Source organism: Mya arenaria, chromosome 6 (assembly GCF_026914265.1).
Source record: "Mya arenaria isolate MELC-2E11 chromosome 6, ASM2691426v1".
Taxonomy (NCBI): domain Eukaryota; kingdom Metazoa; phylum Mollusca; class Bivalvia; order Myida; family Myidae; genus Mya; species Mya arenaria.
Window position 1 is genome coordinate 81950028 of NC_069127.1, and position 13554 is coordinate 81963581.

The 13554-nt window shown below is 36.3% G+C and overlaps 1 protein-coding gene across 1 annotated transcript in view; it reads right to left on the reverse strand.

Moving 5' to 3' along the window:
- Positions 1-1187: 1187 nt before the first annotated feature.
- Positions 1188-13554, reverse strand: part of LOC128238417 (small subunit processome component 20 homolog) — a 76648-nt gene continuing 64281 nt past the window's right edge. Inside the window, exons 47-56 of the mRNA XM_052954327.1 lie at positions 12320-12469; positions 10713-10895; positions 9823-9954; positions 8657-8792; positions 7686-7843; positions 7302-7373; positions 6523-6756; positions 5489-5615; positions 3602-3747; positions 1188-1967 (exon numbers count right to left, since the gene is read on the reverse strand). Coding sequence (XP_052810287.1) covers positions 1821-1967; positions 3602-3747; positions 5489-5615; positions 6523-6756; positions 7302-7373; positions 7686-7843; positions 8657-8792; positions 9823-9954; positions 10713-10895; positions 12320-12469 — 1485 coding nt within the window. The 3' untranslated portion in view covers positions 1188-1820. The remainder of the gene's footprint in view (positions 1968-3601; positions 3748-5488; positions 5616-6522; positions 6757-7301; positions 7374-7685; positions 7844-8656; positions 8793-9822; positions 9955-10712; positions 10896-12319; positions 12470-13554) is intronic.

Consider the following 13554-nt stretch of genomic DNA (forward strand, 5'->3'; position numbering starts at 1 on the left):
TTAAAACATCATCGTATTGGCCATATATGCCGCTTGGACATGAATGTTATTGTAGTACATGTTGCCCCTAATAGCAGTTTCAGTTTTATTTAACAAATCATTTTTTACGTCTTTAGTCAAGGAAAGGCAATATGTATTCCTCAACAAAATGTAGACTTCTGTAGTAGCCTCGTTTCCAATGTCTACTTTGCACATTTGGAATCAGCCTATTCTCCTTAGTATTTTTATTCATTGACTTAATCGATTTGGCTAGCCTGAAGTGATATAACATGTGACCAATGTATTCCTTTTCAAATTAAGAGTATTTTGATTTGTTCATTATTATTTTTTTAGTATTGCAGTATTCATGAAATTACGTAATTTCAATGATAGATAAGCATTTTTATTTTCGTCACATCAGCAAAAAGTATTTCTTTTTTTCTTATTTATTTTAAAGACACAATACTATGACCATGACATCAATTTGGTGTGGATTAATGTAAGAACCAATCAATAATAGACATTTCTTGCCTGATTATTTCCAATGATGAACTAAGAATTTGGATTGATTTTCAATCACTATCAGTATTTAACTGCACTTGTTGTGGCCTTTTAATCACCAAGATTTGACCAAAGTGGACTTTGCTATTTTCTTATCAAAGGTAATGGTAAGCTTTCTTTTATGTCGCATTGGTCATGATAAATGAGCATTTAACACAAGCTCTGTAGAGCTATTTAGCGACGAACGTTTGTTCAGTTTTAAAAGCTGTGTAAATGCTACTAGGAACCATTTACCATTCCTGGATGATAACCAATTATTGTCGAAACTCAGAATGGGGATCAAACCAGGGACGCTCTGATCCAAAGTCTGATAAGCTCACCACTCGGTAGACCCCACCAATAATCTTTACCTCACTTCTTTACACTGTTTATTGCCATAATTTCTTGGCCTAGCTGGCTGGCTCACCAATACATGTATGATGAATTAATGGCACTGTTTGCAGATGCCAGCACACACACATGATTTCCTCATTTGATCAAGAGCCATAATTTAACAAGTACCCTTTAGTCAAAGTCATACTTGATATATACATAACAGTCTTTCATTCAGGGCCAACCTCAGGTTTGAACACCATTGCTGATGACAATAAACTTCCCTTCTGAAAACAGAGAAGCTAAGAAAGGGTTATACAAAAACAAACTGCTACTTGAATTTATTCTTTTATTTCCATCAACAATAAACATTTCTCACCACATATCAAATAACTAAGTCCACGCACATGCAGACTTGCAAACATTTTTAGCCAGATACTGCAACATAATGTTTATTTGCCAAATATACAATGACTACTTCACTGTAAAGATATAAAAACAACTGACAAAATTGGGATGCTTTTTTAACAATTACATTATCCATAGTTTTCCAAAAACCAACAAATATATATAACACCACTCCAAAGCTAGCTTCCGATACACTATTCATTTTTGTAGCTAATATATAGCAGATTACACATTTTATGCTCATTAGAATGGCTTAAAAATTTGTTACAATTATTCCAAATTAATTGTTGGTGACACCAGGCATGTTCTCATAGAGAGAAGAAAATGAACAAACATGATTTAGATATTCATTAAAAATTGTCCTTTATTTTTAAAAAAAATCATTCATTACTGGTGTTAACTGCATCCATTGGTAAGTATTTAGATTAATCCGTAATTATTCATTACAAAATAACATAATGCATACAGTCACAAAACAAATCACTCTAATTGCATTTAATATTGATGTTTCATTGACAAACAATTTGTCATAATAAGGTTTAAAAAGCTGACATCAAGAATCACTCTGTAATAGCGAATGTCTTGTATTTGCGTTTGTTGGTCTTCTTGGACGGCTTTAAGTGCTCCACTTTCCTCTTCTTGGCTGCAATCTTGGCAAGATTCTTTTTCAACTTCCTCTTGGCAGCAATCTCTGGATTCGCCACAGCCTAATAGACATTGATAATTTCTAATGTAGTACAATGTTACTGGAACCATCTTACAATCATACATTGTTTGTTATTTTAAATTGTTTTTTCTTGGCCATAAGGCGATATACTTTGATGCAACAATAATCACTTGGATTCAATTGAATATCCTGATATTGAAATATATAAACTGTACTGTATTCTGCATATCATTCAAGTATTGTTCAGAAGTTCTGTCTTTGTCCTAATGCTAAAAGCCTCAACAATAGGCTTTCAAGTGACAAAAACAAAGAAAGAAAGAAGCGATAACATTAGGGGCATTTTTTTAAACTAGACGCCAAATGGCAACATGTCAAGCCTGTTGAACTAACTCTTTGACACAGACATACGGTAATGCTCTTCAATTGCAATACAGAACAACAAGGAATTGAACAATAGGTCAAGGATCATTTCAACCTTTCACCTCTAACACTGAGCTTTGAGGTCAACCATTGAACTCTAAGTATGACCTTGACCTTGGAGGTGCAAACCTGGGTCCTGTGCACGACATGCCACCTCATCATGGTGAACTTTCATGGCAAGTTTTTTTTAAAAATCCTATAATGCATGCTCAAGATACAGCCCAGACAAGCACCGTTTCAACCTTTGACCTTTAACCTTGACCTTGACATACAGATTTGGGTCTTGTGTGCAACACGCCAACTAATCATGGTGAACCTTCATGGCAAGTTTTCTTTTAAATCCTCTAATTTTGCATGGTCAAGCAGCAACCTGCACAAGGATACCTTCAACTTTTGACATTTGACCTTTGAGGTACAGACCTGAGATTTGTACATGACACACCGCCTCATGATGGTGAACCTTCATGGCATGCTTTCATGGTCAAGAAACAACCCTGGCAAAGTCGGGAAGGACACGCAATAACACATGCAATATTGCATGCACATACACTAAACCACCATTGAGACAACTTCCACATTGTCTAACGCACGGCAAGCAGGTTAATAAAACAGTATTGGTAGGGAAAAAGTAGGGTTTTTAAGGAGTTAAGTAGGGATCTTTTCTTTTTGAAGCAAACAGTGAACCTTTGAACTGTTTTTTATGTACATGTAGTGCAGGGTTCTAAATATTTTTGGTAAAAATGGCCAAAATCAAAAGTAAATTAAAGTATGGCTCAATTTTTCAAATTTGAGCCCTTCAGTTCCCGCCCTTTTTGGGCCATTCTGAGGGCATTTTAAAACACATTTTTACTTCTGAAGTATTTTCACAATGAAGTGAGGATAGAATGGTATTTTGAAGTAAAAGAAGGGCATGCTTGGAAGCCTGAATTATTTACAGTTAAAGGTGTTGATACAGGTGTGTGTATTTGAAGACATGCAAAATCCTCGCTAACCAATGTTAACAGATGGACAAAAGTCCAAATATTCCACCTTTCTTGCTATTCTCTTTGCTTGTGTTGTGTCAATGTAAACATGTTTACCAAGATTCAAGATCTTATATAACTATTTATCCATTATGATCAAAATTCATGACATGACTTCATATTCAGATGACTAAAACCCGTAGTTTTTCTAGTCGTTTATTGCTAAATTTGCTTGCATTATGTAAATGAAAATCATTCTCTTAACAAACTTCCTAAAGATAAGAGAGCTTACCTGTATGGCCTTGTTGGATTTGCGCTGGTCGCGTCGTCCTGCCCTTACACGCTGGGTGTTTGCGTACACCTCTGTGAATGTTTCCACGCCAACAGTCTTCTTCAACAACTCCACAACTTCATTGGCCAAGCTTTTCAGGGCTGCGTCTGCAAACAGGAGATATTAACATAAACAATCAAATACAATAACTCTACTTAATTTATATAATTGAATATCAATAACTAAACATAGTTATCAACATTCATATAAAATATCAAACAACAACCGTCTTGGTCATCCCAGAATTTCAGTGAATATATATAAACAAATACTTTGAACGGTTCATGAGTTAGGACCAAGATTTGAGATTTTGCACACCATGTTGAAAATACAAACTTCAGAAAAACAGACAAGCAAATATACAATTTTTTGGTCAAGATTAAACTTCTATTTCCAGCTAAATAACAAAATAAATGGGTATAAATTTCCAAATTGAAACTGCAACTGAGATGCAGACTAAAAAATGGTGATGCAGACTACTTTACCACTCAATGTACTACTTTACCACTCAATGTACTACTTTACCACTCTACTTTACCACTCAATGTTGTTGTTTTTACCATTTTAGGAATGGGGCCGGGGTCTTGCTAATTGGGCCTTAACAAATACCTGTGTTTAGGGCAACCCGACACTACCTGGCCAAACCCCTCGACCCAAGATAGAAAATATATTAACATATATCCTCCTGCTCTTTGTGTGTCACCTTGTTTAAGTTTGAAGTTTGATGTGTAATTCCCTCTGTTGAAAAAAATGATTGTTTGCAATGTGCCCATTTTTTGAGATACAAATTATTGTTAATACAGAGGCTGCCTTGCCTTGACCTTGAAGCTAGACACCTAAACCACAATCATTTGTAAAGTTTATATAGCAAAACTAACAAAGTTCTGAGTTGCGCAGTGACCTTGACCTTGAAGGTAGAGACCCAAACCACAAACATTTGTAAAGTTTAAATAGCAAAATTGACTAAGTTCTGAGTTGCGCAGTGACCTTGACCTTGAAGGTAGAGACCTAAACCACAATCATTTGTAAAGTTTGTACAGCAAAACTGACAAAGTTCCGAGTTGCACAGTGACCTTGACCTTGAAGCTAGAGACCCAAACCACAATCATTTGTTAAGTTTAAATAGCAAAACTGACAAAGTTCTGAGTTGCACAGTGACCTTGACCTTGAAACTAGAGACCTAAACCACAATCATTTGTTAAGTTTAAATAGCAAAACTGACAAAGTTCTGAGTTGCACAGTGACCTTGACCTTGAAGCTGGACCCCTAAACCACAATCATTTGTTAAGTTTATATAGCAAAACTGACAAAGTTCTGAGTTGTGCAGTGACCTTGACCTTGAAACTAGAGACCTAAACCACAATCATTTGTTAAGTTTAAATAGCAAAACTGACAAAGTTCTGAGTTGCACAGTGACCTTGACCTTGAAGCTGGACCCCTAAACCACAATCATTTGTTAAGTTTATATAGCAAAACTGACAAAGTTCTGAGTTGTGCAGTGACCTTGACCTTGAAACTAGAGACCTAAACCACAATCATTTGCAAGGCTTATATAGCAAAACTGACAAAGTTCTGAGGAGCACAGTGACCTTGACCTTGAAGTTAGACTTGGGTCTTGGACGCGACATTTTGTCATCTTATGGTGGTCAATTATGCCACAATATTACAAAACCCCACCATGCATGAATGACAGAGCAATGGATTGGACACAAACCACTATCACTTGTAAGGTTAATACAGCAAAACTGACGGTGTGCAGTGACCTTGACCGTTAAGCTAGAGACCTTGTGTGTAAAGCAGGCGTATAAAAAGGGGTTTTCAGCCTCATAGAAACTTCGGGCAAATCACCTTGTATGTTGGATGTGTCATTGATCTCTCGTTGTAGCGGAGGTATCATGGTCCGGAGTACGGCAACGTCCATTGCTGACCCGAGCTCCATACTGACCGCTGCTAGCCACTTAAACACATGGGTCCTCTACAACATACATAAAATTCAATTAGTTTCATAATCAGTATAAATAATAGCATACAAAGACACATGTGGAAAAGAGACTGTTTATTATTGCACATTTTGTGAATTAATTATTTTCAGTTTTGTTGCATGAAAATATGATTTCAATATTTAATTCTAATTTGTATGTCAATTGTAATTATTATAAATATAAACAAGACAATATTAAGAAATATGAAAAGAATTATCAGTTTCTATAATACATTTTACAATCAATATGTGGTAACCTTTAATTTCTGATTTTTCAACTACATCTTCTGATTAACTTTATACATTTCATCAATAACTTTTACTTAATCAATCAAACTTCTCAAAGATTACCATCCTGCTGTGTCAGACAAACTTTCACTTTGACCTGGGTCTATATTCACAAACATCTTGAGCATGAGTTTGAAATGTCATAAATTGTCCTAAAGGTAACTACTTTTTACATTAAAATATGTAAAATGTTAACCTAGTATTTGCTTCATATACGGCCAGTTTAACCATTTTTTCTCTTTTAATAACAATAGTACAAGAAAATAGAAGATTTTCTTATGTGAGTCTCAAACTCATACTGAAGACTTTGGTGAATACTGACCCGGTAATTAGATGCCTATACTCTCGTTATTTTCCTTACAAAACAGACAAATCAACAATTACTAAAGCCATCATAGTCCTTGTTACACCTTGTGCATATTGTTGCTAGCAAAATGTGTAATAGTTTTCATTGAAATATTTTAAAAGTACTTTTTCAAGAAATAGCCATGGCTAGAGTTCAGCACACAGACCCTGGCACCAAGGCTATCACAAGGTTTCAAATGACTTTCTTAAACCTAACAGACAAGCTTTAAACAATCAATGATAAGCAAGCAATATTAATCATTCCCACCTTGATAGTTTTCTTGTTGTTGGTGATAGCCTCATGGTGAGCCTCCCTGGTCATCTTACGCACCAACCAGAGAACTGAAAAGTCTCGCCCACTGTTCACCCCCGCCCTGTCGCCCCCAGCAACTGCCCCTTCCTCTGAAGGGATCGCACTCTGACCTTCAGAGGTCACAGTTGTTACGGGTTGGAGGTCAAACAGATTGGCACACCGGGCAATAAACACAAGGTTCTTGATAATCTGTAAGAAAATCACATTGTTTTGTCATTGTAAAAGTCTAATCATAACCATTTTTAGTGTCACAAACAGGTACAAAATAGCCCAAAACACCAATACATGTTGACAAAACTCCCCTAAAAAGCATAAATAAGAGTTAGTTAATTCAAGATCCCTGCTTGAAACTTGTTATCATGTAGTCAAATAGATCACTTCTGATTTGAGATCCAGAAGTTTTGGTCCGATAAACAAGATAATTTCTACTCATTGGTATTTACTTCAACACGTTGACAAGGTATTTTTTTATGATTTAAGATATCTAAATTTTCACACATACCATTTCCGACAAACAAACTTGAATTTCACTGATGTTTGGCAATTTTATGCAGTTTATTTTCAAAACAGCAAACGTCATAATTAAGATTAATTCCCCTGACTTAACACAGCCATCTTGCTAGTGAAAAGATAAACAGGGGTCTTAACACTGGTACACATTCAAGAACACTCATGGATAGTCTGGTGGCATGGTAAAATTAACATCCAGGCTATCATAAGTGAACCCATCTCACCTGGCTAGCTAACTCCTCAGTCAAGTACTCAGATTGAAGCTGGGTAACGAAGTCAATGGCAAGGCTCTTTAACTGAAACAAAATCACGATTTATGATTAATTCATGGCTCACAAACTCTTGGGTGAGGAGCAGGCATTTATATATGTACCTGTAGATAAGTAAGTCTTATCCATGATTTAATTAAGATTATTTGCAAGCAAAGCTAAAACCTTAACTTCATTCTCTGGTAAGTCATCAATATTGATGCTCTCCATACACCTAAAGAATCTACCCCAGTATAATTTAAGTTTGATTATTGAATGAAAAACTGCTAATAATTCACATTTACATTTACAAAACTGTATCCCTTTCCAATATGGCAACAAATTGCAATTCAATTGTACCTTTTTCTTGGTACCTCTCGCCAGGTAGTGTTTTGGTTCCTGTATTTCCATAGCAACCAGCTGTTCCGGTTGCCAGGCAGCAAACAATATGCCATACAGTTGGCAGGCTGCAAGCTGTACCCAGTTGTGTGCGTGGCTTAGATAGCTCTCTACATACTCTGTAAAGAGTGAGGGTCAAGGTCAGATCTATGGTAATCTGATAAACAAATCATATAAGCACTAAAGAGCTTTTTTACAGCAACACACATTTCTCCAGAATGATGTTCAAATGCTTTATATACATGTGATTAAGAGCCTATACCAATCTTGGTTTATAACAAGCACTAAACGTTCACAAAAGTCTGAATGGTAATATGACATTTCATTTTTTCATATTAAAGACGGCAATTTGGTAACAATCGGTCACAGAGTTATGATTCTTGTAGCACATACAAGTTCCCAATGTAATATATTGATTATTCAAGTCTCATCTAATACCTTCTTAAACATAACGTCGTGATGAAAAGTAAATTATTTTGTAGAATTTAAATATTAAAGTTTACGAAGATCAATTTATTTGACAATATTTATGTTTACTTTTTGTAACATGTTATGAGGAAAGTTTGTTACTGTAATGAAATGTTTACAGTTTGAAGTTGATATCTTCAATGGTTCAAAAGCTATAAAGAAAAACATTACAAATGTGGACAGGTAGACAGAGAGATTGATAGACAGACAGAATGCTGACAGAGGGATTGACAAACAGACATACATATAGACATACATACATACAAACATACAAACATTCAGACAGATGGACAGACAGACGCACAGATGGACCGACAGACAGACAGACAGACAGGGTGATTACTATTAAATTATTTGCGGGGCCCTTATAACATATTAGCAGCATGTGTATTTATAGAGTAAATTCATGGACAAACATCTATCAGCAGCATGCAGCCAGGTGAGAATAAAAGCATGATACCAACCCCAGATGTTGTTGAGACTGTCCATGTGTTTGTGCATGTTGAGGACCTGCCCACATTCACGTAGCGTCTTCAGCAGGGTGTTCAACACCTGGTATATCATCAGGTCCTGGTCATGCTCTGTAGCTGCACTCTCATGCTGAGAAACACAACAACATGAACGATTATAAAGGAACACTGTTTTATTTATGATCTAGGCTGTAAAAGTTTTTTGCAACTGATAATGGGCATTAAAGATAACTTTTTAACTTTGCTCTCACACTGCAGCAAAAATATACAATAAGGAATTTGAATTTTCTAGATTCTTCAATGGACAATGATAATAAAGTTTTGAAATGCTTACAAATATAGAGTAAGCTTGTACTGTTATTGAACATGATAATATTTATGATGCATATTACAATATAGCACAGCTAAGGCCTAAAATAATATAACTGTGTTTAGGGCAACCCTAGTTAGCCCTTGACCCTTAGATTAGCCTTACTCTAACCTGAGTTTCACCTTTTCGCTGCCGTCTACAATACTTATATCCAGAACTCTGCCAAATTTTAACTGATCACTTATGACACCAGTTTGTTTAAAATCTTCCTTTTTTACTTATCCAGGAACTAAGGGCTTCAATCTTCATTCAACTCTGTAAGAGTTTGTCCCAGTATCAGCTGTGAGTAGTTAGCTTCTTCACAATCAATTATTTTCCATTGATTTTTTTACTTCAAAAACAGGATCCATCTAGCCTCGTTCAAAGTTATTTATAAGCGACAGGCACTATCAGCTTAGAGAGCCATTTTTGAAAGTTAAGAACCAGTAACAAATACTTGTAGGAATTCTTTATCTCTTGTTGACATGCTGCTCACACAGCTCAGGGCTTTCTACAGTCAACTCCTAAGCAACAGTACGTCATAACAAAGCCCGCCTGTGAGAATCTTCCTGCCTTGCAGAGAGAGAACGTCAGTAACATGTGATAGCATAGAAGAGCCCATATAAACTGAACACATGTTTTTTTGAACACATGGCTGTTGCATGTTGGATTCTTCTGCAGTCATTTTAAATAACTTGGGACTTACCCAAGTATAACCCTCTTAATTCCAAACACTAGGGCTGTACCAACAGTGGATACCCTACCATTAAGTTCTCTTGGCGGTCATTGTTCAAACAAAACTGTGGCTTACCTGAGTGTATTTTCCGGGTTCCAGGTGCTGGTCCAGCATGGGAAGTAGAGTGGTCAGTCTAGACTCAAACTGACCGCCCTCCACCTCAACAAACAATCCACAAAGCTGGGCAGCCAGGATACGCAGCTTCAACTATGTAAAAGATAACAGCGTTTGAATGTACATGTAGTTGATTAATGCCATTTTCTTTGTTTATTTTTGTAAATACTCTCTCTTTTTTCTCAGGCAAGGAATGAGTTAGGTTTCTTGACTTAAGACAATAACATAACCTAAAATAAGCAACCTAAACAGAACTGTTGAAAACTGTTTTTGTCTTAATATGCATTCAAAACATGACCATAAAAAGAAATCAAGTGGAAGGTTTACTGAAGGTTTACGTGCCACATTATTGTCAACAAAGCAGAGAGATTAGAAAAATATTGATACCGTAATGTGACAAACTATCTCCAGTAATGCATATATAGGAAAACATACTAAGTTCAGAAGATTGCTATGAACTTGACCTTGAAGGTAGGGACATGGTTCTTGTGTGCAACGCATTCTCAGTGATCACTTCTACCATATAATCTAAAAATTCTGACTACAAATAAAAAAATATATGAATCAGACAAAAACGGGACGGACGAACAGACCATTCTAAGTTCAGAAGGTTGCGGTGTCCTTGACCTTAAAGGTAGGGGCAAAGGTCTTGTGTGTGACACATCCTCATGATATGATGGTCACTTCTGTCAAACCATTTAAAAATTCCAACCATGAATGAAAAAGACATGGACCTGAAAAAACCAGGACAGACAGAAGTGATGATGTGCGTGATTCCTATATAGCTCCTATTTCACTCACTGACTGAAGCTGACTGTAATAATTACTCATCTACCAATTTCATAACCCACCTTGCTATCCATAAACCATTTCAGAGCATGAGAGAACAGGTTAGATCGTGCGTTGTGATCCAGCTTGCCCAGCAGTGACTTTATAGCAAGGGCTATCAGGCGACGACACTTGGCTGACTCATCATTGACCAGACTGGCAGCAAGCGGTAGGAAGAACAAGCCAGAGTAGTCCGATAGTAGCTTCTGTAAGGTTCAATGTAAAAGTATGAACAACAGAATTTCTTGACTTACATAAAATTTTACTAAGATCTGCTTTTACATCGTATTTTATATTAAAAGCTACAGTTTATTTTTCTACTGATAAATTATTTAATAATCTCCTTATCGTAATTAGATAAGCCTGCTGGCTCAAGCAACTTGTGCAATCAAAAAAAATTGGCTAATTAATTTTGGACATATAAATAAATACGGAAGCTGTGACTTCAACCTAATTTTTACCAACCCTAAATCCTATCTTAATCAGCTGCTACATGTATATACAAGTAATATCATTGCACTAAAGTTATTGAGCAAAACTTCTTTTAATTTTCTGTTAACATTGACCTTGAGCTTGATCCTGCTTACCCCAAATGCAATTCTAAGACAGGTTTATACACTTAGTTTTATCACAATACATCATTCCCAAACCAAGCTGATTTTCTATATTTTTATCAACAGCAACCTTGACCCTACCAATCCCTTTCATGATCCTAACCTAAGTCTATACTTGACCTTGCTTAATAAAACATTCCCTTCAGGTATTGATTTGTAACCATTTTTTTTTCAGTAACAGTGACCTTTAAATTGACCTTGACTCCATCACAGACATGGAATACAAAGGTACATCTTCACATGAGCTTTTTATATTCCAAGTTTCGTAGTTTGTATGTTATTCTTATGTCAAGATATTGAGCAGAAAATGTCTTGTTTCATTTTTAGTAATAGCTTCCTTGACCTTGACCCCGCTTTCCCTTAAATCAACTTAAAGGGTTCATTTCGAGGGGTGAAAGAGAAAAGGTTCTAACTTCTTCTTTATTTAATGTCACTTAGAACCTTTTAGCATTCACCCCTCGATTTGCACATGAGCCGTTTTTGTACAAAATTACATCAGCACATATTATTCTTAACTCAAGTAAAACCTATTTATTTCTATTTCTTTCATCATTGACCTTGATGTTGTCCCCACTGACCCAAAATGCAATCCCATAGTACATCTACCAAGTTTCATTGCTACAATTGATTGCAAGGTAGAAGTTGAGCTGAAAACACTAGACCCCAACAATCGCATTCACAATCTTAGTCACAATGACATTGACCCACTGACCCCAAATATGATTCCAATGTATGTTTACACTTAGCTTGCTTTATATCCACATTTATTTCTTACCAAGTTCATTAATTGGAAAACAATTTTATTTTTAGTGACAGTGAAATTGACCCAAAGTCTTCACATAACCTACCTACACACCAAGTTTCACCACAATCTAGCTAAATTTATTGAGCAGAAACCGCATGTTTGTGCATGATTGCTCATGAATAACAATATTTACCAATCTAATCAACAAGGATTTATCTTTGAAAAAAAACTGTTTCATAAGACAATCCCAACATTGAACTGTAAACATTACCTGAGGGAAAGCCGAAAAGAATGCAGCAAGCATTTCAAGTGTGGATTCGCGGCCGGTCTCCACCTCATAAGAGAGCTGGGCCACATAGAACTGTAGGTGGTGGTCTAGCTGCTTTCCAAGTGGGTAGTCCAACATGTACTGAAGCACCGCCTACATGGAGAGAAACAATGGGATGTTACTACAGGTCAAAATTTTACACAAGATGATTGCATGTGGATGACAGTACTTTTCTGTTATTGTCTGCAAAAAATCATCTGTTTGGAGCTCTTGTTATGAATGGAAAATGCTGAAAAGTTTATTAAATATAAGAGTTTTATCATTTAAGGGATATATTTTAAGACACCAATTGAGCAGAAATATTAATTTATATTTGAACAAATGAAAAGCCATAACAATGGTACTATTTTTTGTGATCTTGTTTATAGCTGTACGTTGTCATGATTGTATATCTTTACAGTTTGTTTTCATGCATCAATAAGTTTTTAAGAATCTTAGGTTAAAGAATACTAGTAAAGTAAGAGAAAAGAAAAAAAGTGTAGCGATAGAACAAAAATCACTGACCAACAAAATCCCTAAGTGCTACGGTAAGCATCAGACAACATGATCCATATGTGTCTGCTATAATAAGCTATAATAAGCCAAGTACAGGACAACATAATGATGATGATATGTCTGCTATGTTATGGCAAGCATGGGACCACATGATCTCTCTGTGTTTTCCATAATACGGCAATCACTAGGCAAGATGATCCCTATGTGTCTGCTATGCTACGGCAAGCGACAACATGATCCCTATGTGTCTGCTATGCTACGGCAAGCGACAACATGATCCCTATGTGTCTGCTATGCTATGGCAAGCATGGGACAACATGATCCCTATGTGTCTTCCATAATACGGCAATCACCAGGCAAGATCATCCCTATGTGTCTGCTATGCTATGGCAACCACGGGACAACATGATCCCTATGTGTCTGCTATGCTATGGCAACCACGGGACAACATGATCCCTATGTGTCTGCTATGCTATGGCAACCACGGGACAACATGATCCCTATGTGTCTGCTATGCTATGGCAACCACGGGACAACATGATCCCTATGTGTCTGCTATGCTACGGCAAGCGACAACATGATCCCTATGTGTCTGCTATGCTATGGCAAGCATGGGACAACATGATCCCTATGTGTCTGCTATGCTACGGCAAGCATGTTTCTGATAATGAGATTTGTTCATA